This window comes from Adiantum capillus-veneris, chromosome 5 (genome assembly GCF_014529385.1).
Source record: "Adiantum capillus-veneris isolate H3 chromosome 5, ASM1452938v2, whole genome shotgun sequence".
Lineage (NCBI taxonomy): Eukaryota > Viridiplantae > Streptophyta > Polypodiopsida > Polypodiales > Pteridaceae > Adiantum > Adiantum capillus-veneris.
In genome coordinates, this window is record NC_140935.1 from 170,636,250 (window position 1) to 170,659,606 (window position 23,357).

The 23,357-nt window shown below is 44.6% G+C and overlaps 1 protein-coding gene across 1 annotated transcript in view; it reads left to right on the forward strand.

Moving 5' to 3' along the window:
* Positions 1 to 23,357, forward strand: part of LOC147458547 (choline/ethanolaminephosphotransferase 1-like) — a 105,312-nt gene that overhangs the window by 35,392 nt on the left and 46,563 nt on the right. The window contains exons 8-12 of the mRNA XM_086513202.1: positions 10,100 to 10,194; positions 10,306 to 10,374; positions 10,448 to 10,517; positions 10,621 to 10,684; positions 10,841 to 10,881. Coding sequence (XP_086369328.1) covers positions 10,100 to 10,194; positions 10,306 to 10,374; positions 10,448 to 10,517; positions 10,621 to 10,684; positions 10,841 to 10,881 — 339 coding nt within the window. The remainder of the gene's footprint in view (positions 1 to 10,099; positions 10,195 to 10,305; positions 10,375 to 10,447; positions 10,518 to 10,620; positions 10,685 to 10,840; positions 10,882 to 23,357) is intronic.

Here is a 23,357-nt window from a genome sequence, read left to right on the forward strand (position 1 = left end):
TTCTAAGCACGAAAGATAAGATTTTTGAAGCCGACTAGTATATGAGGGACTTGGACATTGCTTTTGCCAAGGTCGAGGAGGCTTTAGAGAAATCTCAGGAAAGACACAAGAAGACAACAGAACGACACCGTCGCGATTTGAAATTAAAGGAAGACGGTTGGGTGCTCTTACGTTTTGAGAAGCCACGCTTGAGAAAGAAAAAGGGAAAGGAGCGGCTTTTTCCAAAGCTTAGCATGAGATGCTATGGACTTTCCAAATAAAAGAAAAGATAAATGATGTCTCCTCTAGACTGAAGCTGCGCGATACTTGGAGAATTCACAATGCTTTTCATGTGAGTCTCTTGAAGCCTTTTAAAGGCGATGTGCCCAATGATGGGGAGCCAGATGAGCAACCTGAAGTGGATGAAAGCGAGGAGATACTCGTTCGAGAACAAATACTGGCACATAAAGATAACAAGATTAAAGGTAAAGTGATGAGAATCTACCACGACACCACAAATAATCACTTCAAACAGTTCATAGCTCACAATTGTTTCAACATTGGCCCGGCGGAGTTCCATGCCTAGAGATATTGGCCTCAGAGACTGGCATCCCTTTTGGTATTTCTTTTTGTGTTAATCTGTGTTCAAAGTACAAGAGTGCGGTCGGGCACTCACACTCGGACTCTGCATCCCGATGCTACGGGTTGTGACAGGCCTACCTGCTTGTTTAAAGGTTTTACAAAAGGATGCTAAAAGCAGAGACCAAAAGCTGAAAAGCAAAGGCTCTTTCTCTCTCTTGCTTGTAAAAATAAAGCAAGTTCCAAAAAGCTGTCCATAATTAGCTTTTAAAATAAAGCAGAAAAGCTCTTTCTTTCTCCCAACATGCGTAGCTAAAAAGCATGCCAAAAAGCAAAATTGCCGCAGCTCCAGCCTCTGCAAATTCTGCCGCATAATGCAGGCGTCTGTACAGTTGCCACGTATCATGCCGTACACAGCCAGCCACGTCAGCAATTTCGGTAGAGGTTTTTTCCCGCGGGGATTGTCCATGCCTAGGGGTAGTGTGAGTTTGTTCAAAGGCCACGTCACCAGTTTGTGACATACCCCTCTCTTGAAATCATTGTAATTGCCCTCGATTACGTTTTGCAAAACAGAGAGAAGCCATAAACTGCCTTAGCAGACACTGATTGTTAGTACCGACGCACTAGGAACACACATCTAGCACATGTACCAATCGACAGTCACATCACACGACATCACAAGACAAATCACATTCAACATTCATTCGGATCTTACACCATGATTTATCGGCAATGCAGTAAGCAATCGCATCTAGATCCAGTCAGGACCTCATAGATGCCCGATTGTCTAACCCCTATTGCAACCATGTCTATTCGAGATCATTCAAACCAAAATGCTGCAGTCATTTCGTCTATGAGTTCTTGCACTTAAAAACAAGTCAAGAACAAATCAGTTTCATGTTCCGGAATTCCATTTCATAAAGTCATACAGCAGAATACTGTTAGCTCTGAGTACTCTTGAAGCTCAAAGAGACATCAGTGACTCTAGTATTCAAAAATTCGAGGCATCTGTTGACAAAGGAGTGGAGTAACTCCCCTATTGTTCAAACCCGCTGCACTAGATCTTTGGCTAAGCTGAATTTTTGGTTCCATTTCGAGTAGTCTATGTTAAATTAAAAGCTTCAAGGTAAAGTTTCACATTCTGAGGAGTATTTGCTAGGTCCTCCTCCATCCACTTCGCATCCAATGCAGGATAGTTCTTAAATTTAACCAAGAACCGCCTTCGTACTTTACCCTTATTCTTTCTGTCCTTATGTGCCAAAATCTGTTCACGAACAAGGATCTCTTCGTTTTCTTCCACTTTAAGTGTCAGGCGTTTCAGTCCAAAGGAGACATCATTGATCTTTTCGGAGATTTGGAAAGGTCCGTTATATCGCATATTAAGCTTTGGAAAAAGCCTCTCATTTCCCTTCTTCTTTCTTAAGCGTGTCTTCTCCAAACGTAAGAGCATCCAATCATCCTCCTTCAATTTCAAATCCCGACGATGGCGATCCGCCGACTTTTTCTGCAAAGCTTCGCGGACCTTGGCAAAAGCCGTGTCTAAGTCGCGCGTTACTGATCGGCTTCAAAAATCTTATCTTTCGTGGTTAGTAAGGGTGGAACCTTCAGAGCACCTTCAATAATCTCAAATGGCGCCTTCCCTGTCGAAGAGTATATTGTGTTATTGTAGGAAAATTCCACCAAAGGTAGATACTTTTTACATTGACTCTTCTCATCCGAGATATAAGACTTCAATAAATCTAAAACCACTGAATTGGCAATCTCAGATTACCCATCAGTCTGTGGGTGGAAAGATGACGAGAACTGCAAACCGTGTGCCAATGTTTTCCCAAATTGCCTTCCAAAACAAACTCGTAAATCTAGGGTCCCTGTCCGAGACAATCGTCTTAGACATGCCATGTAATCTAAAAATCTGGGTAAGAAACAGTCTAGCTAAGTGATCTGGCTTGACTGTTTTCTTCATTGGAATGAAATGAGCGTGCTTGCTAAATCTGTCAATAACAGTCCAGATACCATCATGACCACTTTGTATTCTCGGGAGATAAAAAATGAAATCCAACGCAATACTTTCCCATGGGCGGGTATGGGTAAAGGCTGTAACAATCCCTTCTTCTTTCTCGAGCGTGTCTTCTCCAAACGTAAGAGCATCCAATCATCCTCCTTCAATTTCAAATCCCGACGATGGCGATCCGCTGACTTTTTCTGCAAAGCTTCGCGGACCTTGGCAAAAGCCGTGTCTAAGTCGCGCGTTACTGATCGGCTTCAAAAATCTTATCTTTCGTGGTTAGTAAGGGTGGAACCTTCAGAGCACCTTCAATAATCTCAAATGGCGCCTTCCCCGTCGAAGAGTATATTGTGTTATTGTAGGCAAATTCCACCAAAGGTAGATACTTTTTACATTGACTCTTCTCATCCGAGATATAAGACTTCAATAAATCTAAAACCACTGAATTGGCAATCTTAGATTACCCATCAGTCTGTGGGTGGAAAGATGACGAGAACTGCAAACCGTGTGCCAATGTTTTCCCAAATTGCCTTCCAAAACAAACTCGTAAATCTAGGGTCCCTGTCCGAGACAATCGTCTCAGACATGCCATGTAATCTAAAAATCTGGGTAAGAAACAGTCTAGCTAAGTGATCTTGCTTGACTGTTTTCTTCACTGGAATGAAATGAGCCTGCTTGCTAAATCTGTCAATAACAGTCCAGATACCATCATGAGCACTTTGTGTTCTCGGGAGATCAAAAATGAAATCCAACGCAATACTTTCCCATGGGCGGGTATGGGTAAAGGCTGTAACAATCCCTGTGCTTTATGCCTGTCAAACTTGACCTTCCGGCATACCAAGCAACTGCGCACAAACTCGTCCACATCCTTCCTGAGTCTCGGCCAAAAGAAGTATCTTTCGACTCCTTTCAAGGTGGTAGCAATGCCGCGGTCACCTGTAAAGGGCGGACAGTGGCATTCTGTCATAACCTTTTCCCTCAACGGCTGTGTAACGCACAACATGGTTTTCCTCATCAACGAGCCATCCCGAATGGAATATCCCATTACTGTCTCCCCATCCCGTATCCGTGTGAAAACGTCTGCAAAATCCGTACCTGTGCCATATTGGTCGACCATATCCTCGAATCTTCTATGTGTATCGCGGAAATAGCCAGAAGCAACGATTTCCGAGACAAAGCATCTGCCACCAAATTCTTCTGTCCCTGCACATGGACAATCTGGAAGTGAAACTGTGACAAGATGTTCGCCCACCGCATCCCACGGCACTAAAGGGCACGGGTAGAAAGAGATGGGATTGGCGGCTGAGGTTGAAAGGGGGGATCTCGAGGAAGATTGAGGGCGGAAAAAAATGGGCGACCATTGAGGGCACGGAGACTTGAACCCTCGCCACCACCATGAGAGCCCAATGCACTAACCGCTACGTCCGCGACGGGAAAGTTGACATATGGGCAAACTATATAATGATAAATAAACTTGGACAGGTCCCGTTGCTTGTCCAAGTTTACTTTTCCATGTCCTAGTTTACCCCGGCATCCTACGGCTGCGCACGTCTCGATCTTCGTGTCCGAACTTCGCTGCCGTGGATCCCACCGCCTGGGCTTCATTAAATGGCCCATGCCCGTGCCCTTTAGTGCTGAGGCACCGCATCTCCTTTTCCGATAGTTGCTTCTGTGAGAAGAAGTAGTGTAAACTCCGATGGTCTGTAAAGACAGTAAAATCCGCTCCGAGTAGGTAATGTGGCCACTGAGTAAGAGCATGGATAACCGCCAAAAGTTCTTTCTCATAAATCTGTGTTGTCAATTCCGGCCTTTAAAACAATCGGCTCTCGTAAGCAATGACGTGGCTTTCTTGCATCAAGACCGCACCCACACTATGACCACAAGCATCACAATATACTTCAAATGAATTTTGTAAGTCCAGCAAAGTCAAAACTGGTCTCGTAGTCAATTTCTCTTTCAATGTCTGAAAGGCGGTCCCCATGAGAAAGTGACTCCTTTCTGTGTCAAAACATGCAAAGGGGAAGCAACTTCTGCAAACTTTCCGATGAACCGCCTATAGTACGAACACAATCCCAAGAAGCTTCTAACTTCATGGACATTCTTCCAATCGGGCCAATCATGGATAGTCTCTATCTTGGCCGGATCCATCTGCACTCCTGCTGCTGACACAATGTGTCCCAAAAAGTGTATTTTGGTAGGAAAAAGTCACTTTTCTTCGCATTAATCACTAACTTGTGATCTTGTAATGCCTGAAAGACTTGAAACAGATGATCTCTATGTTCTGCCTCATCCTTGGAGAAAACAATGATATCGTCAAAGAAAGTGCCAACAAATAGTCTGTACTCTCGAAAAATCCTGTCCATCATCCGGTTAAATGTCGCAGGAGCATTGGTTAGGCCAAAAGGTATCACCAAAAACAAATATAACCCAAAAGTCGCCCGAAAGGTTGTCTTGTAGACGTCTCCCGGCGCGATTCTAATTTGATGATATCCACTCTTCAAATAAATCGTGCTAAAACACGAGGATCCCTGTAATTTGTCGAGTATATCATCGATCCTAGGAATCGGAAATCTGTTCTTGATGGTGATCTTGTTGAGAGCTCTGTAATCGATGCACATTCTCCAAGATCCGTCTTTCTTGAAAACCAACAACACTGGAGAGCAATATGGTGAAGTACTAGACTGGACAAGACCCTTTTCCAAGAGGTCTTTCACTTGGTTCATAATCTCTTGGTTCTGGGCTCGGCTCACACGATAAGGTGGCCGGTTCGGTGGTGTGCTTCCAGGTATCAGATCAATAGTATGCTCTTCAGGACGAGCGGATGGTGACTCGCTTGGCAGGCCCTCTGAGAAGCAATTGGCATGACCGTGGAGAAAATCTTGGTGTTCTTTATCAAGTTCAGACATATTTGTCTTATCCTCATCACTCTACTCTTTCGAAAAGATCTAGTAAACAAACAAAGTGGATTTCATTAACTTTGAAATGGCCGAAGCCGATATAATAGGGACAGACTCGCCCTTAAGTTTAATATCAAGTACAATAGTTCTGCCCTTCTCTGTGGTCAATGTCGCTTTCCTCGCCCGATAGTCGACCACAGCGTTGTTCTTGTGGTACTAGGGAATTCCCAAGAGGACGTCACAACCTTCCAAAGGCATTATGTAAAAGTCCTCTTGGCCCAAATACCCCCGACAATTCAATCGAAGTTTGCCTATGACAGGTGTAATGGCTACGTCCCTGTCGGTTGCTGCTAGAACTGCCTCTGCAAGTGGTCCATCCGATAGTCGACCACAGCGTTGTTCTTGTGGTACCAGGGAATTCCCAAGAGGACGTCACAACCTTCCAAAGGCATCATGTAAAAGTCCTCATGGCTCAAATACCCTTGACAATTCAACCGAAGTTCTCCAATGACAGGTGTAATGGCTACGTCCCTGTCGGGTGCCGCTAGAACTGCCTCTGCAAGTCGTCCATCCGATCGGGAGTGATCTCGATCTGTGCCACCAATTCCGGTGAAATGAAGTTGGCCTTTGCTCCTCCATCGAAGAAGATGAGGGCTTCTTGGTGTTTCACTTTGCCCCAAGCTCGGCAAAGTTTTGTATTCTCGTCCATCATGCTGGGATCGATACCCACGCAATCTGGAACCAGTCCTGTTTTCATCTTGCCTTTTCTTCCACGTTCCTCAGCTGCTCTCGAACTCTCAGGCTCTCGTTGTCCTTGTCGTTCTGTTCTTTCTGTGCCTTTTTAGGGCAAAGATATCCCTAGTTTCCCCGCACCCAAAGCACTTCCCCTCCTTGATGTAGCGAGCTCTCTCCTGAGAAGTGAGCTTGGGTCGTGCATCCTTCTTTTCTGGGTTGCTCTTCCTCTCTCTACTTTCATTTGTCGAAGTCGGTTTGGCTCTTTGGGTCATGATCTCATCGGTGGGGTAGGTCAAACTGCCAGAGTGAATGGCAAAACCCCGTTTTGCATGACTCATCAACTCGTGAATGGAAGCTGACTTTTGTTCCAAGCAATGATGTCGGATCTTTGTAGGGAGACCCAAGGTAAACCGCTCAATGTGTTCCTTGAACGGGATCTTCTTAAATGAAGAGGCGGGTAGAATAGAGCTCGAGAATCTCGCAATAAGCGTCGACTGTATCCTTCTTTGTCATCCGAAGATGGTTCCAAGCAGTTCGTATGTCGCGTTCATACTCTTGAGTCAGCCAAGAAGAAATAAAAAGCTTGTTGAATTTCAGCCATTTAATTGGCGTAGTGTTGTTTAATAGAAGCGTGGACCACCAAGTTCGAGCATTCCCCTTAAGGTAAGAGGCAACTCTCCGAATCTTAGAGTGCTCTGAGTAACGCCCTCCCGCGAAAGAGATGTCAAATTGCTGTACAAAAGACAAAGCCTTCGAAGCATCTCTATAACTAGAAAACGTGTCAAATGTAGTCGACTATCCACCTTCTTGAAACTCTCGGACTTTCTTGTTTTTGTCTTCCAGAAAGTCATACTGGTTGGCTTTGTAAAAATTCTTGTTCTTTGCATAAAAGTTGTTGTGATCAGAGTCCGAACTGTGTGTAGAGAAGTCCTCTGTAGAACTGTCAACCAAGGGGCGAGATTTAGACTTCTTTGCCTTTTTCTTGCCGTTTCCGAAGAGCTGCTTTGTGCTTCGCTTTTTGCCTTTTTCTTGCCGTTTCCGAAGAGCTGCTTTGTGCTTCGCTTTTTGCCTTTTCTGTCTTCTCGGCTGGAGTCAGATGAGCTTGAAGAACAGGAGGAAGAAGAAGAAGAAGAAGAAGAAGAAGAAGAAGAACTGGTACTCCTTCCAATCGAACACGCTTCTTCAATTTCTTTTCCTTTTCGAATGTAGACTGACGACCCGAGTTAGTCTACATGTGTAAGCGTGCTCGCTCCGCCCAAAACGATCCAAAACAGAGAATTACAGCCTGCTGTGTTTTTTTGCAGGTTTAGGGTTTCGCATCTAAACTGCATGACAATACCAGGGGAGCCTCGGGTAAGCCTTGGGATGCGTTAACAGGGCTTTGGGCACCTGACAGTGACAAAACAGGGAATTACAGCACACTGAAATTGACCTGCAGCTCACTGGAAAGCTTCCGAACCGCAAGGGAAAGTGTCCTTGACGTGTACTTTTGACCGGTTTGTGCAGAATTAGGTGAAAGTGTTCGGATCGGTTTTTGCAATAAGAATAAAGAAATACCGAAAGGGGCGCCAGTTTTTGAGGCAACAGGTTGTCGGCGTCTGCTTGGTAGTGCTCTAGCTTCCAGGCCGGGTTCATTTGAAGATGTGACTGTCATCTCTGTGCAAGTGCTAAATTTGTGTCGTCTAGTGCGTCGGTACTTAGAGTCAGTGTCTACTGAACTAGTTTATGGCTTATGTAGCTTCCGCTGGTGTAATTGAGGGCGATTACAATTCTTTCAAGAGGGGGGTATGTCACAAAGTGATGACGTGGCTTGACCACCCGGATACCTGGCAGATGAAAAATGACCTTATACGTTGTTCCAACTTATGGGTTCCTTGCCAACGGGGCCCCAAGGGACACAAGAGTATTAAAAATAAGCCAAAAAGAAGAAATCGTGCAAGAAGTGTTGACGTGGCAGTTGTACGGATGTTCTGTGATTTGTGGTGATCGATGACGTGGCAGTTGTACAAAATTCCACGATTTGTGCTATCGACTTTTGGCACCAGTTTTTGGACCTCACGCTTTTGGGATTCTAAGCTCTTGAACTGATTGCTTTTGGGCCTCTACTTTTGGCATCCCTTGTACTATTTATAAGAGCCCTTGGGGCCTCACTCTGCAAAGCATATAGACACAAAGTTTGAGAGCAGAGGTTTCTTGGGAGTTGTACTTTGCAATGATTAATGATAAAGAAATATCGAAAGGGGCGCTAGACTTTGGGGGCCAATACCTCTGGGCACGGAACTACGCTGGTCTCTCTCTCTCTCTCTCTCTCTCTCTCTCTCTAAGTTCAATGATTTTGAAGTTTTTGTTCGTGTTGCTATTGATTTCTCGCTTGGAGTGTCCAAGCTTGTTACACACTTATAAACAGTACAAGGGATGTGCAAAAGGAGAGTCCCAAAAGCACTTGATCCAAAAGCTCTTGCACCCAAAAGTATCCGTTGCCAAAAGCATGCGCGAAACTGCAGTTCTGCAGCCAGCGCCAAATGCGGTAATTCGTACAGTTTGCCACGTCAACATGTTAGTGCAAATTATGGAAATCTGCTGCCAGCTGTTGCTTTGGAGATTTTAGGGTTTAAGGCCCCTCGATTGGTGTCCATAAATCGGTAGGGTTAGGTTTTTATATAAAAACACTAACCCCTTCTGTTTAGGCCCCTCGGCCACACTTTCTGGGTTCAGTTTTTTTTGTCCTCCCAGCCAATTCCTTCCAGTTGGGCACGCCACGTCACCAACTTGTGACAGTTGTTCAGCCAATATTGAGACGAGCTTGTTATTTTTCAACAATATAGCCAGCTAGACATTGCGACTCATAGGATACAAGCTTTGAAAGTACTAATGAATCCCAGTAAAATACAACATAGCACACCAGCTTCCAAGGATAATATTGTAAGTGAATTCAGGAGGCTATACTGTCGCTTTCAAGTTTCTCTTCCATTCATTTGTTGCAGTGTTGTCATTGGTTAGTCCCCATTGATCTGCTATGGTAGTGTGTTCATGCAATGACTTAGAGATACTCCATCCGTTGGGTTCAAGTGGACAAGAGGATGAGTACTTTTGGTTTCAACTGTTTATGTTGGTGGAATGTGTGGCGTGTGAGTGAGAAATTTGGATGATTTGCATTAAAAGGAGGGTATCCTTTTATGTGAGGAATTGGCCTTATGTGGGATATACTCTTCTGCTCAGACCCCATGTAGAAATTGCCATGTTAGTAATCTGTATGACTGTAAGGAAAGGTCTCAATTCGCGGCGTGCTTTTCGCGCTCGTACGGTCAGATCTGTGTTGCTTTACTTGGGTTGGCGAGTCGGCGTTACAGTCATGCCACATCATTATTTTGTCAAATGGACATAGGTAGATAAATACTTGTCATTATTGTTTTTCGTTTATATGAGAATCAAATTGGGTTGAATCAAGCCAGTGAATGAGCCCATTGTGCTATAGCAAGTGCCTTTGCATGCAATAGCTCACGTGCTCGTGTCCTTTTAGATTACGCAGAATGAGTTACATACCTACAACTGTTTCGGAATTGGAGACCTCATATTGAAGTAAGCTACCTCAGGTTTGAATTGAATCTTGAACTAAGAAAAATGAGAAGATGTGATCGTGGAATAAGAAAAAGCTATTAAAGATACAGTGACTGTTGAAGAATAATCAGACCTGACCTACCATGCAAAGTTTCCCAGGTCCTGTGTTCCCTCGAACGTGTAAGGTTGCATGGCGATCTCTTGACCTTGCAGGCCCACTTTTCGAGAAATGTTAGGGGAAACTGTACCATGCTAATTTTATTGGACAGATTCAGTTTTGGTATTCATGTGATTGTTTGTGCAATGCATAGCTATGTTTATATTGGTACTATCCTTTTGGCTGCAGTTTCTTCACAAACACACTCATTCTTCCAGAAATCAATGGTCCAACGGAAGGCTTAATGCTAATATACCTGGCTCACTTTTTTACAGCTATAGTTGGTATTTCCAAGAACCTTCCTTGGCAAAAGGTTTCCAGTTTATAGTCACTTTTTCTAATTTTCTAAGTCTTAAGTGCTCCTCAACATCACTGCACGATACTTAATGCTTCAGGACCTGGCTGGTGGAGTCTGAAAATGGGTGACGTGGCCAGGATATTTGCCGGGCTGCCATTTATATCAGGTTCAGATTGTGTAACAAAAGAAATTACCCTCTTCAGGTTGATGTTTCTGTTAATTGGTTATCCTTGTTTCAGATCTGGTTATTTCTGACTTTGTTATATTAGCCATGATGCTATTTGCAGTTGTACCAACTGTGAGCTACAAGTAAGCTGATGGTTATCTTCTGTTTGTCTACTAAATTCAACACTTGTGACAGGACTAGCTCAAATGTGTGTCTTAAATTTTTTTCTTGAGTAACAATTGGCAGCATATACAATGTGTACAAAGTGGTTCAACAAAGAAACAGTAGTATGACTTTGGCCTTGGCCATGGTAGGGTTCTATTTCCTGGCAGTTATTATTACGTTTTCTAATCTGAAAGTACATTTTTTGGTCCCATGCTCTTGCATTTGTAGGTGATTTCTAATTTGCACAAAATTATAGCCAAAAGGACCTGGCTGAATTTTAACCTTCGCTTTGATGTTTCAGCTATTTCCCTTCTTTCTGCTCATAACTGGCGTCACAACCTGGTATGTTTTTCTTTCAATCCAACTGTAGCTCTGGGTTCTTAATCACCTTAATAGTACCAGTTTTGTAAAGCCTATCGGGCATAGACTTAGAGGTAAAAATTTAATCAAAGCGAGAAAGGAAGGAGTCTTCTTAAATGTCTCCAAAAAGCCAAAATGACCTACGAGAAACAAAGCTTGTCAGGTGTGAGCTTTGTTTATGACCCATGGGTACGATAGAAAATGAAATATGTCCTGGATATACGACATGGGACTGATGTGTGTGACGTTCGGTATTGCAAAATAGATTGTATGTTCTTCCATGGTAACTATTGAACTCTTCCTGATTTTCATCGTTCTTATCATCATGGATATAGAGGATGTCAGGAAGTGCTATGCTGGACGTTTCATGGGGGGAACTGGAAGTACATACCTGGAAGACATGGCTTTGGGCATGGGGGAAAATAGTCCTGGTACTCTTTACCAGGTGTGTCCCTCAAACTGGCTGACCTCTTGTGACTCGCTGGGTGTGTGCGTCAGGGTCAGTATTTTAAATGCCTTTGAAGGTTGGTAACTCAAGTGTCAGTGAGGTGTTGACATCATGGAGTGATTGTCAGGCAGGGTGCTCAAGGGGACTTTCTGAGGCGAAACGTCATTTGTGATAGATTATTGAGGACATCCATCGTCGTCCTAGTGTAATTAAGAAATGTGAGTGTCAAATCACTTTGAAGCTCTGATTTGCCTGGTGATATCGGATGGGGCTTTTGACTCAGTATCAGCATGATCATCAGATATGGTCAGGAAGTTTTTATAGGCATGGCTGTCCTTAGCTGCCGTTCTTGCTCGCTTCTCTCTTAGTGTGGAGCGGAGGCTGCCTTTCCTCCTTTCAGCATGATGTTCGGCTCTAGTTCTAGCATATAGCGTGTAAATCCTTACTGGTGCTCAGTAGGTGTAGTGGGTAGCCTCATAGCAATATGTTCTCACTTGCATGCTCACCAGTGTGTGCTGGCCTATAATGCTTCCCAGATATGATCCGTTCTGAAACAGTGAAACTATGAAACTGAGGCAATAGAACAAGTGAATAGAAATAGAGATGATACCAGTGACAATGCATGGCAGCACGCTCAACTAAAGACCACGGACTCTGGTGCTCGATACAAGGGGGTGCCGAGGCTAGATAGTGCAGGGATATGACTTGCCAGGTCAGCATCCCAAGCAGATCCACCCAATCCAAAGGTCTAGACTAGGACTGTTGATGAAACCGGCCCGTGGGGCGGTAGACGTTGGCTTTCACCCGTAATTCTTTACTTTAGACACACACACAGAGCACTTGGCAAAGGAAACCTGCCACGGGAATTAACACTTAATCACACACACGGCTCGGAAGCTCGAATGCTCCAAGCAGACGCCGACAACGTGTAGGCCCCAAAATTGGCGCCCCTTTCGGTATTTCTTTATTCTTTATGAGGGTAAATTACAAAGAAGAGTCCTGGGAATCCTTCACCTGTATCCCGCAAGATACCACCTGATTTGGCCAAATTTCGGTAGCATAACAGCCCCAAAACTTGCACGAAATCAATTCCCCTGCTAGAACTCGCTTCTATTGGCGTATACCCTCTGATTCCTGCCCTAAAACAGTAAATTCAGCACGCTGTATTTACTGGTTTTTTCCCTGTTTTCAGCCCCAAACAGTCCCCTAGCTGTCATCTACCAGTGGGGCACGATTCCCAATGGTCCTGGCGTCCGTATGGCTGAAAAACAGTCAATTTACAGCGCATACACAGCTCTGATTTTGCACCTGTACGGTGAGGTTATTATGACCCTCACCGGTGCCTGCATTGGAGTAGCAGTCAGCTACCCCTGTTCCTACTCAAGGAGGCTCTTGCCTCATCACAAAAGCATGAACCCACACAGCTGTACATCAGTCAAATGAGGAGCCCTCTTGTGCGGCATCACATAATTGCACGTAGGGGAAAGAGAGAGCAGTGTGTAGCGTGTAGGGCATCACTCCTAGCACCACATTGTACATAACAGGGAAAGGAAGCACTCCATAGCTCTTAACCTGTGACAAAATGCAAACGAAGCCCTCTCCCAGCTTAAAATTCAGTGCATTTTTTCCTGTAGGAGGCAAGTCCATGAAAAACTGACACTTGGCGCATTTACAAGTATTTGCCCGTTTCGGGTTTGCCGCTTTAAAATATCTCAACCGACGCGTCAGTTGACTTCGCGGCAAAGTCGTAAAGTGTTCCCCTAGTCATACCAGAGGTAATGATGCGAACACATTTCCCGGCCCAAAATAGCAATTCCCTAAATTTTAGGAGATTGTTCCGTTGGGCTCCCTGTGGTCATTTGACCATCTATCCTCATCGAGACCGCATCCAAAAGTGCAATGTGGCCCAACTGTCGGATACTTTCTGTTGGTAGTCACACCTTGACTTTAGGCCTTTATTGAGTTCACTTTCTAGTATCCACACCAACTTTTTTTTCCGAGATAGTATCCACCAACTTACTAAGTGCGACGGGGGAACCTATATGATCTTGCTCTGAGCCTAGACATCCTCTTACCATATGAATTTCAGTGCCGACTACTACCCATCTGCGGGTGAAACTAGCGTTCAGATTGGCCATGCAATGTCTGACCGTTTGCTACTTCAAGAAGAGGGTAAACAAAACCCCTAGGAAAGAAACCAACAATTAAAGTTAGCAGTTGCCACGTCCTCGTGACATAGTTAACAGTTGCCACGTCCACGTGCAATACCCCCCTCTTGAAATCGCAAACGTCGTCGATTGCATACCATAAATACACGCCACTGATGATCTTGTGCTATTAATACTCTTTTATCATCGCATGTATCCGCAAGAAATGTCATAACATATAGATACAAATGACTTAATGAGGCCTTCATACTTTTGTCATTTCCATCTATTACACTGAATTCATATGTACATTTGATGTACTAGCTCTATCATTACCCCTCCTTTGCGCACGTTGGGTTGGGGCATAAGTAGGTTGTAACCCAAAGGCTTCAATGTAAAGCTGCAATACATTTGGTGACTCTGACAGTTCATGCTCTTCCATCCACTTTGCATCCATAGGCGGATAGTTCTTGAACTTCACGAAATAGCGTCTTGCAACTTGTCCTTTAACTTTTCTGTCCTTATGTGCCAAAACTTGCTCAGGTACCAGGATCTCATCAAGTTCCTCAACTTGTGGCTGATCCTCATCTGGCATATCTTCTGGCACATCACCCACGAAGGGTCTTAGAAGACTCACGTGAAACACATTATGAATCTTCCATGCATCAGGCAATTTCAGCCTGTAAGCCACATCGCTGATCTTGTCAAGCACTTGAAAAGGCCCATGGTAACGCATGCTGAGCTTAGGTAACAGCCGTTCCTTGCCCTTCATCTTCTTTAACCTTGCCTTTTCGAACCTTAACAAAACCCACTCACTAGGTGATAGTAGCAATTTACGACTGTGACGATCATCAGCCTTTTTCTGCTTTGCCTGAGTCTTCTCCAAGGCAACTTTAATCTTCTTATACATCTCATCCATGTTCTCAACATATCGATCTGCCTTAAAGATCTTATCCTTTGTATGAGGAACCTTTTTGCTGCCTTCAACAATCTCAAAAGGTGCTTTGCCAGTAGACGAATGCACCGTATTATTGTACGCATACTCAAGCATAGGCAAATACTGTTCCCACTTGCCCTTATTATCTGACACATAGCATTTCAGCAGATCTAAGACAGTAGAATTAGCCTCTTCTGACTGTCCATCAGTTTGTGGATGAAACGAAGAAGAGAACTTGAGCGTAGTGCCCATGTTCTCAAACAATCCCCTCCAGAACAAACTGGTCATGCGAGGATCACGATCACTGATAATCGATTCTGGCATACCAAGGTGCTTGAACACATTGTAAATGAACAAGCACGCCATCTGATCAGATTTTATCTTCTTCCTGACAGGGATAAAATGGGCTTGCTTGCTGAACCTGTAGATAATGGTCCATATACCATCATTCCTTGTTGGTGTTCTTGGAAGATCAAAGATAAAGTCCATAGCAATGCTTTCCCATGGCTTATCCGGAATCGGCAGTGGTTGTAACAACCCCCTGGTGCCTTTTGCCTGTCAAACTTGACCTTTTGGCAAACTATGCATGCTCGCACAAAGGCATCCACATCTCTCCTCAGGGTAGGCCAATAGAAGAATGTCTCTATCGCTTTAACTATTGCATCAATGCCACGATGCCCGGCATACGGTGGTACATGACTCTCTTCCATGACCTTATGTCGGAGTGGCCTAGTGACACAAAGTCTGCCATGCATCATCATAAAACCATCTCTGAGGAGGTAGGGCTCGTGATGCTGCCCCTCTTGTAACTGCTCAAAGATCCTTGCAAAATCTTCATCAGCAGTATACTGTTCCTTCATGTCATCTAACTCATGATGATAAGGAATTGACACAGCTGAAATTTGTGGCTTTCTTGATAACGCATCAGCCACAACATTCTTCTTGCCTTCCACATGCATAATCTGGAAGTGGAACATGGAAAGAATGTTTGCTCACCGCATATGCTTTTCGGATAACTTTGATTGTGTCAAGAAGTATCGCAAGGTCTGATGTTCAGTTTGGACAACAAAATCAGCACCTAAGAGATAGTGCTTCCAGCTAGAAAGCGCATGAATCACGGCCAAGAGCTCTTTCTCATAGACTTGCATAGTCCTCTCTGGCCCTTGCAAAATTCGGCTTTCATAAGCTACTACCCGTCCATCTTGCATTAGCACTGCTCCGATGCTATTGCCACACGTGTCACACTGGACCACAAATGACTTCTTGAGATCTGGCAAAACAATAACTGGATCTCAGGTCAACTTTTCCTTTAAGAGACTAAAAGCTGAAATCTCTTTTTGGGTCCATCTGAAAGTGACCTCTTTCTTTCGCAAAGCGTGAAGAGGCGATGCTATTTCTGATAAATCTTCTACAGTAGGAACACAATCCCAAGAAGCTTCTTACATCGTGCACAGTCTTCAAGTCTGGCTATGTCTTGATAGCTTCGACCTTTGCGGGATCCATTCTAACACCATCCTTTGAGACTATGTGGCCAAGAAAGTGGATCTCTTCGAGGAAGAATTCACTTTTCTTAAGATTGACAAGTAACCTGTGACTGCGCAGCTCCTCGAATACAATGGTCAAGTGACGCCTATGCTCCTCTTCATTCTTCGAATACACTATCATGTCATCGAAGAACGTTCCAACAAATTGTTGATGCGAGTGGAAAATCCGGTCCATCATTTTGTTGAACGTGGCATATCATTTGTTAGCCCAAACGGCATCACTAGAAACCCATAAAGACCAAATGTCGTTCTAAACGCAGTCTTGTGCATATCGTCTGGCCTTATACGAATCTGATGGTACCCACTCTTACGGTCTATCCTGCTGAAAATTGCAGCACCGTCTAAACGATCGAGAATATCATCAATTCTAGGAATAGGAAACCTATTCTTGATGGTATTCTTATTCAACGCACGGTAATCAATACACATGCGCCATGAGCCATCCTTCTTCTGCACTAGGAGCACTGGGGAGCAAAAGGGTGAAGAACTAGGCTGAATCAGCCCCTTCTCTAATAACTCCTCAACCTGGCCCATAATCTCTTTCTGCTGCGTCACTCTAACCTTGTAGGGAGGTCTATTTGGTGGGCTACACCTTGGCACCAAATCTATCTGATGGTCCTCAGGTCTCTCTGGCGGCAATTGCGACGGTAATGAATCAAAAAAGCAGTCACTAAACTTTTGCAAAAATGTTGACCTTTCTTTATTTAACACAGATAAATTTGATTGATCACTATCTGAGACATCACGTGCAAAAATCAAGTACACAGAAAGATGATTGTTTATTACAGAAGTGATAGCAGAAGCATATACAATAGGGACTGACTCTCCTTTAAGCTTTACATCCAAGACGTGAGTTTTGCCCCTATGCTGTTCAATGATCTTTTTGTTGTAGGCATCTTTGACTCCATGCACTTGGAACATCCACGGGATCCCCAGCAAGGCGTCACAACCTTCCAGCGGCATGATGTACAACTCTTCTGTGTCCACATATGACTGGATATGCAGACACAGTTTTGCAATGATAGGAGTAACACATTCTGAGTCGGCAGGACATGCCAACTCTGCCTCTACTGTGTACCCCATCTCTTTAGCTCTGATGCCCAGCTTCATAGCATTGTCCTTTAAGAAAGTGGCAGCTTTCTTGACCTTTGAGGCCTTTGTAAAATTCTCTCCCGCATAAGCTGTATCAAACTGCTGGAGGAAAGTGAGGGCCTTTGTCTTATCTTTGAAACCACTGAAGGTACTGAACTTTACAACTGCACCACCTTCTTTGTAAGCCTTCGGCTTCTCTAGTGCCCCCAAGTTGTCATAAGGGATGGTCTGCAACATGGGCACTGTAGTAGGCATAATCGGCACATCTTGGCCATTCACATTTTGCGTCAGAGGTGCGATATCTAGCTGCTGTCGAGAAAAACCAGCCATGCCAAAATGACCCTGTGGCACCCCAAACTGGCCCTGGTTGCAGTGAAAAGCTTGCTGCATGCCGATACTACCATGCATGGGGTTTGGCATGATGCCTTGCATACCCCCGAACAGTGTTCTTGGCATGTACGGCTGACTTCCAGGCGCATAGCCAGCCATACTTTGGAACACTCAGCCACCCCCGAAATACCCAGGATGTACCGTGGGTGGTGGAAAAACTGAGTGCATTGCCTGGTATCCAGCTCCCTGTCCATTCAAGACTGCATGCTGGCTTTGAAAGGTGGCGGGCTGAACTGGCATAACCTGTGGAATAGGCGTTCTACCCACCTGTTCAAGCACAGGAGGAACCTGCTTTGGAGCCCCTGACTCCGCAACATGCGAGTGTTCCCTATCCTCTTGAGCCGCATGAAGTACCTGGGCTTGAGCATCAACAAGCTCTGTACGCGGCGTAGGTTGCCTATTTTGTTGTTGCACTAGTGGCGCTTGCAAGAACTCCATAAACCTTGGATTTTGCACCAGCTGCGAAAGGACATTCACTGCGGCAACTAACTGAGTCTTGAAAGCATCATCCTCAAGTTGCCCAGCCATAAAGCCCTGTACTTCTGGAGGGACATTCACCTTGAGAGGAGGTACAGACTGACGTGGACGTAAGCTCTAGCCAATCTTGAAAACCATAGGGATCTCCTGCCTGTCCTTTGAAGAGGAACCCTCTTCCATAATGCCCTTCCCCTTGTCGGCCATAGTGTAATCCCGCGTTCCTGCACTTTGTGTCTTTACCCAAGACAATCCATGCTTTTAAGGAAAAAGTGATTGATGTCCCGGCAATGGAACCATGAAACCGGCCGGTGGGGCGGTAGGCGTTGGCTTTCACCCGTAATTCTTTACTTTAGACACACTCACAGAGCACTTTGCAAAGGAAACCTGCCACGGGAATTAACACTTAATCACACACACGGCTCGGAAGCTCGAATGCTCTGAGCAGACGCCGACAACCTGTGGGTCCCAAAATTGGCGCTCCTTTCGGTATTTCTTTATTCTTTATGAGGGTAAATTACAAAGAAGAGTCCTGGGAATCCTTCACCTGTATCCCGCAAGATACTACCTGATTTGGCCAAATTTCGGCAGCATAACAACCCCAAAACATGCACGAAATCAATTCCCCTGCTAGAACTCGCTTCTACTGGCGTATACCCTCTGATTCCTGCCCAAAAACAGTAAATTCAGCACGCTGTATTTACTGGTTTTTTCCCTGTTTTCAGCCCCAAACAGTCCCCTAGCTATCCTCTACCAATGGGGCACGATTCCCAATGGTCCTGGAGTCCATATGGCTGAAAAACAGTCAATTTACAGCGCATACACAGCGCTGATTTTGCACCTGTACGGTGAGGTTATGACCCTCACCGGTGCCTACTTTTGAGTAGCAGTCAACTACCCCTGGTCCTGCTTAAGGAGGCTCTTGCCTCAGCACAAAAGCATGAACCCACACAGCTGTACATCAGTCAAATGAGGAGCCCTCTTGTGGGGCATCACAAAATTGCACATAGGGGAAAGAGAGAGCAGTGTGTAGCGTGCATGGCATCACTCCTAGCACCAAACTGTACATAAGAGGGAAAGGAAGCACTCCATAGCTCTTAACATGTGACAAAATGCAAATAAAGCCCTCTCCCAGCTTAAAATTCAGCGCATTTTTTTCTGTAGGAGGCAAGATTACGAAAACCTGACACTTGGCGCATTTACAAGCATTTGCCCGTTTCGGGTTTGCCACTTAAAAATATCTCAACCGACGCGTCAGTTGACTTCGCGGCAGAGTCGTAAAGTGTTCCCCTAGTCGTACCGGAGGTAATGACGGGAACACATTTCTCGGCCCAAATAGCAGTTCCCTAAATTTTAGGAGATGCTTCCGTTGGGCTCCCTGTGGTCATCTGACCATCTATCCTCATTGGGACCGCATCCAAAAGTGCAATGTAGCCCAACTGTCGGATACTTTCTATTGGTAGTCACACCTTGACTTTAGGCCTTAATTGAGTTCACTTACTAGTATCCACCAACCTACTGAGTGCCACGGTGTAACAGACTTGGAGACTCCAAGTCAAGAATCAACCGCGACAACACCAAACAACCACTTCAAAACAAGTCACAGATCACAATAGATGTACACTGGCCCGGTGGAGTTTCGTGCCTAGAGATATTGGCCCCAAAGACTGGCGCCCCTTTCGGTATTTCTTTTTATATTAATCAGATCAAAGTACAAGAGAGTGGCTAGGGTTTCACTCTCAGACTCTGTGTCTAGATGCTCTGAGAAGTGAAGTACTCACCACTTATTTAAAGGTTACAAGGCATGCCCAAAAGCAGAGCCCCAAAAGCTTCAAAATCAAAAGCCCTGAAAGCAAAACCTCTTTTCCCTCTCTCACAGAGACTTTCTGAAAGCAAAAGCAAATTCTCTCTCTCTCTCTCTCTCTCTCTCTCTCTCTCTCTCTCTCTCTCTCTCTCTCTCTCTCTCTCTCAATAAGAACAATAAAAAGCAATTATGCTTTTGTGGCCAAAAGCTGAGATTTGCGTCCCTAAAAAATATCCCTTTTTTTTTGTTCACCTTCGTGATTTCCCGAAATTAGGGTTTTGTGGCAGAAATTAGGGTTTGTAGGTTTTTTAAGGATTTCTGGCAGAAATTAGGGTCTGTGCTGTTCGCCACGTCATCACTTTGTGACATACCCCCCTCTTGAAAGCATTGTAATCGATCGCGATTACGCCCGCAAAACCGACAAAAGCCATAAACCGTCTTAGCAGACACTGACTGTTAGTAGCTATGTACTAGGGACACACATCTAGCACATGTACCAAATCGACAGTCACATCACACGACATCATTGGACATCACCAGACATCACAGGACATCACATGACATTCGACATTCATTCGGATCTTAGACCATGATTTATCGGCAATGTAGCTAGCAGTACATCTAGGTCCAATCGGGACCTCATCGATGTCCGATTGACTAACCCGTATTGCAACCATGTCTTTTCGAGATCAATGATACCAAAATGCTGCAGTCATTTCGGTTATCAGTTCCTGCACTCAAAAGAAGTCAAGAACAAGTCAATATTATTATCAAGAATTCCATTTCATAAAGTCATCCAGCAGAATACTGTCAGCTCTCAGTATCCTTGGAGCTCAACGAGACATCAGTGACTTTAGTATCAAAATCGAGGCATCTGTTGACAAAGGAGCGGAGTGACTCCCCTCTTGTGCATCCTACTGCACCAAATCTCCAAAATATTGTGGTAAAGTTTCACAATTCGAGGAGTATCTGCTAGGTCCTCCTTCTCCATCCACTTCGCATCAAATGCAGGAAAGTTCTTGAACTTAACCTAGAACCGCCTTCGGACTTTACCTTTCTTCGTATCATTATGTGCCAAAATCTGTTCAGGAACAAGGATCTCCTCGTTTTCTTCCACTGCAGGTTGCTCATCAGGCTCCCCATGATTAGGCATATCACCCTTAACAGGTTTCAAGACACTCATATGCAATGCATTGTGAATCGTCCAAGTATCTGGCAGTTTCAATCGAAAGGTGACATCATTTATCTTTTCAATAATTTGGAAAGGTCCGTAGTATCGCATACTAAGCTTTGGAAAAAGCCTCTCCTTTCCCTGTTTCTTTCTTAGCGTGCCTTCTCAAAAGTAAGAGCACCCAATCATTCTCCTTCAGTTTCAAGTCGTCACGATGGCGATCCGCTGCCTTTTTCTGTCGTTCTTGAGACTTGTGCAAAGTCTCGCAAACCTTGGCAAAAGCCGTATCCAAATGTCACGAATATTCATCCGCTTCAAATATCTAATCTTTTTGTGCTCCGGAAGGATGGAACCTTTGCAGCACTTTCCACAATCTCAAATGCCGTCTTCCTCGTCAAAGAGTGTATCGTGTTATTATAGGCAAATTCCACAATCTCAAATGCCGTCTACCTCGTCAAAGAGTGTATCCGCTGCCTTTTTCTGTCGTTCTTGAGACTTGTGCAAAGTCTCGCAAACCTTGGCAAAAGCCGTATCCAAATGTCACGAATATTCATCCGCTTCAAATATCTAATCTTTTTGTGCTCCGGAAGGATGGAACCTTTGCAGCACTTTCCACAATCTCAAATGCCGTCTTCCTCGTCAAAGAGTGTATCGTGTTATTATAGGCAAATTCCACCAAAGGTAATTTCTTTTCCCATTGAGTCTTTGATCCGAGATACAAGACTCCAATAAATCTAAAACCACTGAATTGGCAATCTCAGATTGCCCGTCAGTCTGCGAGTGGAACGATGATGAGAACTGCAACCGCGTGCCTATGTTCTCTGAAATTGCCTTCCAAAACAAACTCATAAATCTGGGGTCTCTGTCGGAGACAATCGTCTCAGACGTGCCATGTAATCAGAAAATCATCGTGATCATTCTGTGTTCTCGGGAGAAAAAATGAAATCCATTGCAATACTTTCTCGGGGGGGGTGGGTATGGGTAAAGACTGTAACAATCCCTGTGCCTTATGCCTGTGAAACTTGACCTTCTGGCATACCAAGCAACTGCGCATAAACTCTTCCACATCCTTTTTGAGTCTCGGCGAATAGAAGTATCTCTCTACCCCCTTCATGATGGTAGCAATGCCGCGATGACCCGTAAAAGGTGGACAGTGGCATTCAGTCATAACCTTTGCCCTCAACGGTTGTGTAATGCAGAACATAGTCTTTTTTCATCAAGTATCTTTCCCGAAGGGAGTATCGAGCTATTGTCTCCCCACCCCGTATCCGTGTGCAAACATCTACAAAATCTGTGTCTGTGGCATACTGATCGACCATATCCTCGAAGTTCCTATGATGTATCGTGGAAATAGCGAGAACGAACAGCTTCCGAGACAAAGCATCTGCTACCACATTCTTCTGTCCCTGCACGTGGACAATCTGGAAGTGAAACTGTGACAAGATGTTCGCCCACCGCATCTGCTTTTCCGAAAGCTGCTTCTGTGACAAGTAGCAGCGTAAACTCTGATCGTCTTTAAAGACAATAAAATCTGCTCCGAGTAGGTAATGTCGCCACTGAGTAAGAGCATGGATAACCCCCAAAATCTCTATCTCATATATCTGTGATGTCATCTCCGGCCTAGTGAACAATCGGGTCTCATAAGCTATGACATGGCCTTCTTGCATCAAGACCGCACCCAGACTAAGACCAGAAGCATCACAATATACTTCAAATGACTTCTGCAAGTCCGGCAAAGTCAAAAGAGGTCCCGTAGTCAATTTGTCTTCAAGGTTTGAAAGGCAGTCACCTCTGTGGATCCCTACGAGAAAGGTACTCCTTTCTGTGTCAAGATATGCAAAGGGGAAGCAACCTCTGCAAATTTCGTATGAACCGCCTGTAGTACGAACACAGTCCCAAGAAGGTTCTAACTTCATGGACATTCCTCAAATCGGGCCAATGACGGATAGTGTCTATCTTGGCCGAATCCACTTGCACTCCTGCTGCTGCTGAGACAAAGTGTCCCAAAATGTCTCTGAAACAGATAATCTTTGTGTTCTGCCTCATTCATGGAGAAACAATGAGTGCCAACAAGTAGCCTCTACTCTCTGCCACGTCATCAGCTGCCGCTTTTTCACTGCTGCCCTGTTAGAGTTAGGGTTAGGGTTTTTGCAGTTTTTAGGGTTTTTGGCAGATTTTAGGGTTTGCAGGTTTTAGGGTTAGGTTTTGCAGATTTAGGTTTTTCAGCACTAGGCATGGTTTTGGCTCTCGGGCAGACATGTCATCATTTTGTGATATACCCCCCTCTTGAAAGCATTGTAATCGCCCTCGATTACGCTTGCAAAACAGACATAGGCCATAAACCGTCTTAGCAGACACTGACTGTTAGTACCTACGTACTAGGAACACACATCTAGCACATGTATTAATCGACACTCACATCAAACGACATCACAGGACATCAAATGACAT